At 45.8% G+C, this 10,222-nt stretch overlaps 1 protein-coding gene across 1 annotated transcript in view; it reads left to right on the top strand.

The window, feature by feature from the left end:
• Window positions 1-2,938: 2,938 nt before the first annotated feature.
• The window catches only part of LOC135826973 (uncharacterized), a 15,172-nt gene continuing 7,888 nt past the window's right edge, over window positions 2,939-10,222 (top strand). Inside the window, exons 1-5 of the mRNA XM_065339498.1 lie at window positions 2,939-3,167; window positions 5,638-5,685; window positions 6,904-7,046; window positions 7,477-7,564; window positions 8,895-9,019. Of these exons, the coding sequence (XP_065195570.1) occupies window positions 5,644-5,685; window positions 6,904-7,046; window positions 7,477-7,564; window positions 8,895-9,019 (398 nt within the window). The 5' untranslated portion in view covers window positions 2,939-3,167; window positions 5,638-5,643. The remainder of the gene's footprint in view (window positions 3,168-5,637; window positions 5,686-6,903; window positions 7,047-7,476; window positions 7,565-8,894; window positions 9,020-10,222) is intronic.

The following is a 10,222-nucleotide window of genomic DNA, read 5'->3' as shown; positions in this document are numbered from 1 at the left end:
GCCAAGTGGTTTTCTGATCCCAGCTGCAGAGCATCCCCTTCCCATTTGCAATTAAATCTTCTTCAGTGTAGACGCCCTTACTGTATGCATTGCAGTTTGCTAACCAAAATACATCGCAGCACATAGCAGGGTTTGACTAACTGGCCTAAGAGTGCCCCATGCCAAAGCGCAGAGCCTTCTCACATACCGATGTTTGTTGCCTGTTTTTGATGTTGCATTCGGCATGTAACATTGATGAATTAGCTCTTCCTCCAGCATACGTACTCTATGGCTGACCTGGTTCACAGCAGCAACATGGAGAAGAATTCTATTTGCCACTATCTGTACAAGTAGGAGTCGTGTTGCCGGTGTCCTTCAGCTCGACCAGGGAGCACTTGTGCCGAAGGTGGAAACTGATTCATCAAAGTTGATTGTCGATCAGCAAAAACCGACCGACATCATACATCCATACGTGGCTCACTTGTTGGTACTTGCGACATCCCCATGCACAAGTAGTACTATGCATGTAAACTGCACGTGCTCCCTAAGCAGAAACTGTACTCTATTTGTGGACGTCGCGCATCGCACGTCGCAAAACGTGAATTTTCTTCAACTTCTGCGATAGGCAACTAACTTGCGACTGTACGCACAGCTCGCGACAGGCATTTCCTTGTCGCAACTGTAGCAAATCTCGCTCTGGGTTTGTTCAATTGTGTCAATCATTCATTGGGTTCCCTGCAATAAGACGACACCGTCTGTAGGGCTCCCCTACTAAAATAATGAATACATCTCATCATCATCATCATCATCATCAGCCCTTTCGCGTTGGCATCGGCGTTAGCCTAGCCTTCGCTTGGGCCACACTCAATGTTGGACATGATACCAGAAGAGAAAGGGCGAAAAAGAGAAAGAAAGCAAAACCAAAAACGAAAAAGGGAAAAGTATCGGTGAACAAACACTTGATCATACGCATACTATTCAAAGACACTAACAATGCAACACGCTGGTGCAGCACTAGCACATTGCAAGTACATCTACTACCACTAAATCGCGAGTCTAGTTGCAAATAATTACATTGTGAATGGGCCTTTACTCGTCAATGAAGAGAATCCACTTGTGCCTAGGCATTTTACTTTTTAAACTTACGGCAAGTAGTGCTGGGAAGTTCCTTCGGTATTTCTTTTCCATCTGAATACAATGAACACAGCAAGTTCTCTTATTGGCCACAGGCCTTCATGAGAATAAAAGATTTCAAACGCAAAAGGTTCCCACGGCAACAAAGGATGTTAGTGGCCGATCAGTGAAGTAGTGCCTTGCACATGATTGTAGTGGTTTAGCGTTGGTCATACGTTGTTTTTGTTTGTTACGGTCATCAGTGAATCAACGTAACAATGGAATGGGGACTACTTGAAACAAACAAGAAAATATAATTATAGGATATAAAATGTAAAAAAGAGAAGAAACACATGAGAACGATAGTTGCCGCATAACTCGTTGTCATGTGTTTCTTATCTCTTATACATTTTATTACTGGCTCAGTATCCGAGTTTAAATTATAAGATAAGAAATGCTTACAGCTAAATTAGTCCTCCTTGTGGCTGTATTTTAGCCGCTGTCTCCAAAATGATTAAAACAAATCACGGTTCGCGTGAGACTCGGTCTAGCCGAGTTTTCCGCATCCGTAGGAACGCCACCACCCTTCAAGGATCAAGGCTTGTTCAATAATGTTTTTGCAATACTATTTTTCATCGTTCCTATTTGTTCTTCACATTGCATTCCCATCACCGTTATTTCTGTATCAATCACCACTTTACATACGTAACACGTCGCTTCAGCTTATTCTGTTTATTGCCATTCTGAAATTGTTCAATAATATTTGAACTCGGATGGTGAGCCAATAAATATAGTTATGATGAAGAAAGGAAAAGGACAAAATGTTACGAGTTATGACAAACTGTCCACCAACCACCATTTTGTCGCACTCCCTGACTGTATAAGATGTGGTGACGTTGGTGGACAGTTTGTCATAACTCGTAACATTTTGTCCTTTTCCCTTTGTTGTGTAAATAGGAAAACTATAATAATTTATAGGAGATGGACCAGATAAACCACGAATGCTCTCTTCTTGCATGCTCGAAAATCAGTGCTGGTCCATTCAAAGGCCGTGCATCCTGTACTGCGTCAGGTATCACCAAGAGTGTAATGGTATCACTCGTCGGTGAGCAGCCTACCTTTTAGCCCTGACGCCTGCCTTGCCGGGATGGCCTGGTGCGAGTACTCCTCTAAGCGTGACAGAGGCTACAACGCTGCACTTGCTGACCGTCCAGCGATGGTTGATTCCGTACGTACACGGAAGGCGTAGATCTACTCAGAAAACGAATACAACCTTCAGCCACGAAACACTGACTCGAGTCATTATGGACAGGACCTTTTGATTGTAGATCTACTGATGTAGATCTACATGTCCGATTACAGATTTATTTTGTAGATCTACATGAGTCTTGACGGACAGAGTGAGGGAAGAGATCACCGCAGACAGTGCGTGTAGACCATGGTAGACCATAGACCGTTTTCCGATAATTATTGATGTAGTATTCATGGTATTGGCGTAGATCAAGTATGGCTTTTCAGAGTTCTCTCAACCACGTGAAGGTGAAGCACTGAAGCCTAGTGAAGGCAGTGAAGGCACGTGCATCCAGCGCAAGCCTTCTGTCCTGAGCCCGCGCACCCGAGCTGCTGTCGACATGATTGTCGTCTACCATGTCTGCACCTCAGTCTCGTGACTCGACTGGCCGCCAACAGTCAACACTACTTGTGACTGAGCACTGCATGCGGCTTTCCTCTGCCTCTGCCGCAGTGTGAACTAACAAGTAACAGCCAGACATACGGTTGGCCTGTGCATGACGTGGCACGCTTTGACTTACAAAAATAATGATGACTGTGCTCGCTAGCTCGACCATTCGAACTAGCGCGTAGTAGAGGGATCATTTCTTTCCTCCTGTTCAAAAGCCTCGGAGTCGAGCCAGCCTTCTTCGTTCATTCTACTTTGTAGGTCGGAGAGTAACACGGATTGTGGGTAGCATTGGTTGGAAGTCGATCCATCACGGACAAGAAACACATCAGGTGTGTTGTCCTAGAGGAACACGACGTACAGTCGCTCGTTGGAACGGGGATCGAGCAATTGCACGGTAAGCCGCCGGAGAAGCAGGAAAGCAATCTATTTCTCACGCTGTACTCTGATCTGGCACGACACAGAGCACCACGCGTCATCCGTAAATTTCGAATGCGCCTTTGCTACTACGCCCAGCCTTTGCTGGTGTAATACTAATAGGTTCGCGGTTGCAGTTGAATGCACTGAATGCGGGCTGAGCAAGTCAGTGCGGTGTTTCGGTGAGGAGAAAGTATCCGAAAAACTCATTCAAGCGAAACATAATCGATTTATCTTGGGTGTTTTCTTCGATACCGGGCCAGCGTACTAACCCGACGAATGTACAGTACTGGCAACTGAAATCCGACCCCCTGAGCGGTGGGTTCACATTCTAGCGGTCTCTGTTTCGTAGTTTCACCATCCCGTGTTGGGTCTTTGCAATATGAGCGCACCGCTCAGGTGGTCGGATTTCAGTTGCCAGCACTGTACATAATTTATACTCCTTCCAGCGTGTGTAGGCGGTAGTAGGCTGTTTGAGGGTGTTTCAATGATCATCATAATAGTCACTGTGTCTGAGATGATCATCATGATAGCCACTGTGTCTGTGATTGTCACAGTATGTGCATGTTACTAAACTTCAGATCTGGAGTACACTCGAACGTCTCTTATCCGAGCGCCTTGGGACCGGGCACTGCCCGTATCTCAGGACAGCTCATCTACCATGTGTCATAACAGTTCTTGATGACGTTTGTTTGGTACCCATTGCACATGTTCAGGATAAAAAAAAGAATCCATTGATGAACATGTGTGCATTGCAAAGGTTGGCGGTGAGCGCCGGTGACAAAATTGCGCATACGAAAAACGTTTAAAAAAACCCAGATTCACAGCATTTTTGCCGTTGGCACTCAAGCTGAAATTGCTCGCTAGAGGGAAGTGCCCGTATCTGAGGTGTCCGGATAAGAGATGTTTCATTCGCTTTGAGTTCTTAACATTTTATAATTGTTTTGGGTTTTAGTTGCACTTCTATTATTGATCAAGATGGTATTTTTGCCCGTATCTGAAGCGTCCGGGTAAGAGACGTTTGCGTGTACATTCATATCTCATGTATCCGGGCAGTCTGGCACCAGACACTGCCCCTAACTGCTTGGAACTGTTCGTAACTGTCAATCACATACATTTTGGTGGGGAATGGTCAGAGATCTGGAGTATGACGTCCCCATTGCAACAAAATTTGGCAAGAGAGTAGTAATATTTCCACTAAAACTGACGCACAGGGTGCCCCTTAGACCGAGGTGCCAGTAGCTTGGAGGTCCAGATAAGAGAGGTATGACTATACTAGTGTTCGTGATACTTGTATCTGAATACGCGTATCCCCACCACCATCACCACCACTGGTTGGCTTGTGGGCGCGAAGAATACGTTTTTTAATAGCTATGAAAAGTATGAATGCCGCAGACATCACAACGCAACATGACAATTTGTTCAAGTTTTTGTTTTGTGTGTTTCCAAAATCGATTTTCAAGCTCCGATCATCAGTGGAAATACGGAACTAAAGTGATCAAGGGAAAAACAAAGGTTAAAAATCCAAAGAAGTGTGACACATGACGGGTAACTTGTGGTAAGTATTACAAAAAGTGAGAACTAAAATAAAGAGTAAGTGTGACAAACGGGCATGAACAGTGCAGAAACAACTCATGAACACGGAGTGCAAACTCACGAAAATAACCTAAGTGCTAAAACATGTGCTTTTTGCTTACACAAATCGGGCTTATGCGTACGAATACAAACAGCTTCAAGGACCTTCAACTGCTGGACATAACGGGCACCACACAGTACAGAGAAGTGGGAATCATCATACACACTCAAACAATCGGGACGAGATAAAAAATGCAATAATACTTACCACAAAAATACTTACCACAAGTTACCCGTCATGTGTCACACTTCTTTGGATTTTTAACCTTTGTTTTTCCCTTGATCTCTTTAGTTCCGTATTTCCACTGATGATCGGAGCTTGAAAATCGATTTTGGAAACACACAAAACCAAACCTTGAACAAATTGTCATGTTGCGTGGTGATGTCTGCGGCATTCATACTTTTCATAGCTATTATTAAACTTTTATCTCCACGTAGATTATTTGAATACATTTTTTCTTTTTCTTTTTACTATGGTCACATACCCAGCTCGAAAACCGTGAATTGTATTCTGTTTGCTCGTAAAAGAGACTTCAATCTTTACCCGCCCATGTGCAAGTTAGGCCTTTCAACAGCAATTGACTACCAAGTATAGCGAAATTGTGTGCCAAAAAACTGACTGCCCCAAAAACTGACTGCCAAAGAACATTCAGGCTGGAATGGAAAGTCATCAAAATGTAAAAGACCATGCGAGGTGGGAACCAGCGATTTAGGAACACCATTGTGTGTGTGTGTGGGGGGGTACTATGGTCACATTCCCAGCTCGAAAATAATAATGAAAGACAATGGTTGTTGTGGTGTTCTTCTTTCAATAGGTTGTCATGGCGACCTGGCTTCGAAAGTGCATCTCTACTGCTCTATTAGTAAGTACAGTAACATTTCGATCTGTTTTTTCCTTTGTGCCAAATAAGCAAAAAGGGAAATACCCTTGTGCCAAGTAAGCAAAAAGCCCTTTGCACTAAGTGGGCAAGAACAGAAATACCCTTTGTACCAGGTAGGCAAGAAGGAAAATACCCTGTACGAAGTGGGCAAGAAGGGGAATACCCTGGACGAAGTGGGCAAGAAGGGAAATACCCTGTGCGTAGTGGGCAAGAAGGGAAATACCCTATACGTCATGGGGCAAGAAGGGAAATACCCTATACGTAGTGGGCAAGACACAAGATAGGAAATACCGTTTGTATCAAGTACACACGAATGGAAGTACCCTTAGTACCAAGTAGGCAAGACGCAAGACACAAAATACACTTTGTACCAAGTGGGCAAGAAGGGAAGTAGCCTTTGTACCAAAGGGCCAAGAAGGCAATTACCCTTTGTACCAAGTGGCCAAGAAGGGAATTACCCTTTGTACCAAGTGGCCAAGAAAGGAAATATTGGATACTGTGAAGTAAAAAAAGTAAGCAAATTATCGTGTCCGTTCCCGAAGCAAACTCACGACGGCCGCAAACACCCGGTAAGCCCTAGCGGCAGCTGCAGCGGCTAACGCTGGGGGTGAGTGGATAAGTCTCACAACCACTGGCACAAGTGCCGAGAAATCCCATTAGCTGCATCCAGTGGTGAAGTGCGAAGTGGTTGGATTGAAAGGAATCAAAGTCTACAAAGCTTTTTGATCCACTCCCTCTGCCTCTGTCTCTGTCTCTGTACGTGTAGCTGTATATGTATGTATACGGTCACAAAGTGACTATCCACACGGCCATCATGAATATTTTCTATGCTGAATCAGATACCAACCAGCTATCACCAAACTATGCTTTATATTGGCCAAGTCCCACTGAACATGTTGTAAGTGGATTGATGATTGCATTGAGCAAGAAACTCTGAGTGGCGACAAACCTGTAAACCTCCGTTGTTCCTTTTGTGTGTAATAGTGCTCCACAGTCTCTTTCTGTCTCTCTCTCTCTCTCTCTCTCTCTCTCTCCCTCTCTCTCTCTCTCTCTCTCTCTCTCTCTCTCTCTCTCTCTCTCTCTCTCTCTCTCTCCCTCTCTCTATTTCTCTCTCTCTCTCTCTCTCTCTCTCTCTCTCTCTCTCTCTCTCTCTCTCTCTCTCTCTCTCTCTCTCTCTGCCCTGTCTTGTTGCCTCCACAGGTGAGTGCACTTTGCATACACGAGTACGCAGTAGTGACAGGGGCTGCTGCTGTTGAATGCAAGTTTGAACATGAAGACTACTGCAAGTGCAAGCTGCCAGATGGACATGAGTTGGACTTGACGCCACTCAAGGATATCCCCGCGTAAGTTGTCATGCTGGAATAGGTCTGTGGGCAAGTTGAGTGTCACAGGGCAGTGGGGAATCCCCCCTCCCCCCAGAGGAGGGGGTCAGGGTGTCCCGGGGGGGGGGGGGGATCAGATGTTTTAGCCAACAGGGCACATTTTAGCAATCTGCATACAGGCGCTCTGACCACATGAGTGAGCCATCCTGGACGAAAAGTGGTACGACAATGGTCATACTGGTCGTACCTTGAGTGACACCCCTGGTGGGCAAGCCGGGCAGAACCAATCCCACTGGTCAGTCCATGGCTGCACCAACTCTTTAGCTACTAACACATGTTTACCGCCGTGTTTGCCATATATGGGTGTCAGTTATCGTACTCTGCTAACGGGGGTCAGTGTGGTGTTTGCATACACTGTTCTGTGTGTGTGTGTGTGTGTGTGTGTGCACAGGTTTCTAGATCCAACGGCTGCGTACACGTGGAGTCCGTGCGGTGATGTCCTGGACTTTCCCGGCACGGCTTGCTCAGCTGGTGTGGCGGTGAGTTGTCATTCTCCTGTACTACTATACGTCATGTTTTAGTGGCTTGAGCCCATTTACTATGCCTACACTCTCCCCCCCCCCCCCCTTAGGGCCGGGTTCCACTGCGGCTCCGCGGGTCCGCTGCTCCGCGGGTCCGCTGCTCCGCGGGTCCGCTGCTCCGCGGCACTTGGCTGCATGCAGCGGAGCAGTGCGGTTCCACTGACACTCGCCATTCACGGTAACGCGGTCGTGCTTCATGTTTTTTGATGACGTTTTACCTGCCTGCGCATTTTTAAAATAAAATAAAAATGCTCGTGTTCTGGCCTGTGCAACGAAAAAGAATTTTAATTTTAAAATTCTTGCCTACAAAACAGTGCAAAGTACGGGAAACAGGTCGAGCTGCAACCGCGGCTCGCAGCTTTTGATCAAGAATCGTAGCGAAAGCTCGCGGTGAGCCGCAACCTCGCTGCTCCAGCTCGAGCCGCGGTCACTATGATAATGATGACGTTTCAAGCCGTAGCTGACGAGCAGCGGAGCAGCAGAGTTGCAGTGGAACCCGGCCCTAAGGATCTGTACCTAAAGAGTTTCATGCACAGACCTGAAGCAATGATATATTCCGATATTCCGATGTGAATACTCCAGTGCAGCATCATATTCAGGCAGAGAAATGGAGGCTAAAACCCGGGGCCATCGGAAGGTATTTTTCTGCGATATGGTCAGCCCAGCCATCTGAAGTACAGCTAAGTCGTGCGGGGGGGGGGGGGGGCGGGGGGGGGGGGGGGGGTGGCGTCGCTGAGCCGAAAAGCTTGCCGGGAAATTAAGAGCAACTCAGAGTAATCCATTTATTCACGGGGTACCTGGGACGAGAAGTGGTACGGTCAATACCGTAGTGACCGTACCGTGTCCAGCGTGCTTGCTACAACTGACCTGGCAAAATGGTGGTAAATACACGCCCTCCCACACAATACTATCGGAGATGAAAAATTCTGCCAAAGAGTACCGCTCCTACCACTATTACCTGGAACGCTTTTTAGAGTATGCATCCGCTGCAGCGCAGCATTCTGTTGCATTGCCTATTGTGTGTAGGGTAGTCAGTACATGGCAGGGGCGTAGAACACGGTACGGTCCCTACGATATTGACCGTACCACTTTTTGCCCCAGGTACCCCGTGAATCAATAAAATGCACTGATCTGGGCTCTAAATTTCCAAAATTTTCGGCTCAGCCACCCCTCCCCCACGAGTAAATTGTACTTCAGGTGTCTGACCGTACCATACTAAATTGCCTTCCGACGGCCCTGTAGGCTTGTCAGTACATGACCATTCTGTTGCATTGCCTATTGTGTCTAGGCTTGTCAGTTCGCAGACTCCAATCGCTACAGCATTGGAACCATAGCTAGTGTGAGCGTGGTGATGGATGATTCTCGCAACCCAATCACATTCAACCTGTCCTACACGGGAGGAACAGAGGACAGGTGAGCAGAGTTAGTCATGATGCCACTATTGATATTAATGATGTCATAAATGATACTGATGATGTCATAAATGATACTGATGAAGTCATCAGTGAAACTGATGATGTCATAAAATTAACGATACCGATGATGTCATAAATGATACTGATGATGTCATCATCGATACCGATGATGTCATCATATAATATTGAATCTTCATTATTGATGATGTCATCATTGATACTGATGATGTCATCATTGATACTGATGGTGTCATAAATGATACTGGTGACGTCGTCATTGATACTGTTGGTCCTTATGCACGTTGTACAGATGTACGAAGTTCTGTGCCAGGGCCGTAGGTGTGTACATATTTTTTTTTTCTGTACCTCGTAGCATGTCAAGACAGCCAATTGAATTGAGGATAGGGTGAGACCAACCACGGAAGAAGAGAAAAATAGAAAGAAAAGCACGTACACCAAAGGGGTAGGGATTAGCAAGTTACAAAGCAATGGGATGCCTAGCGAGCTATGCAGCGGAAATGGTGTGGCTGTGATTTTGTTTACTGGAAGATACTGAAGTGCTGTCTGACGAGAGTACGGAATTTGGCCATATCTGGAGTTTGCCTTACGCTGGGAGGCAGTTGGAGCCATGTGGAGTAGGAGGAATAGAAAGGGGAATTTGCGAATAGGGTAGACCTAGCTAGGGGGAGATACTCGGTCGGGTGTTCATTGTTTTGTTTTGTTTTGTTTTTGTTTATTTAGAGTCGAAGAACAAACAGGCAAATTTGCCTAATTACATGATATCGACTAAAAAGAAGAATAAATTATAAAAGGCCAATGATGGTAATGACACTGAGTAGAGTGGGTAGTAAAGTATTACGTCATTGTAAAAGCCAGTTAGGCCAGTAAAGGAAATAAAAATAAAGCGGGCAGTGGCGTTACTGAAAAGCAGCATGTGCTGGGAGGGATCGCATGAATCGGTGGTACTGTGGGATTTTCCTGATGTCGGGCTGGAGCCTGTTCCACAGTGATACACATTGGAATGAGGCAGAATGTGTGCCAGCGGATGTCTTAGTGACTGGAAATTTAAGTGCTCGATTTCCCTGACTACGTGTATTGTCTGATATACATGCGCGTTTGACCAATTTAGTCTCATTATTTTTAGGCGGCGTTCGAATTGTCTTCATCAACTGTTCGAACAAATTTTTTAAACAGATTAGTT

Source organism: Sycon ciliatum, chromosome 11 (assembly GCF_964019385.1).
Source record: "Sycon ciliatum chromosome 11, ocSycCili1.1, whole genome shotgun sequence".
In the NCBI taxonomy this organism is placed as follows: domain Eukaryota; kingdom Metazoa; phylum Porifera; class Calcarea; order Leucosolenida; family Sycettidae; genus Sycon; species Sycon ciliatum.
This window is presented reverse-complemented; position numbering and strand designations above follow the sequence as displayed.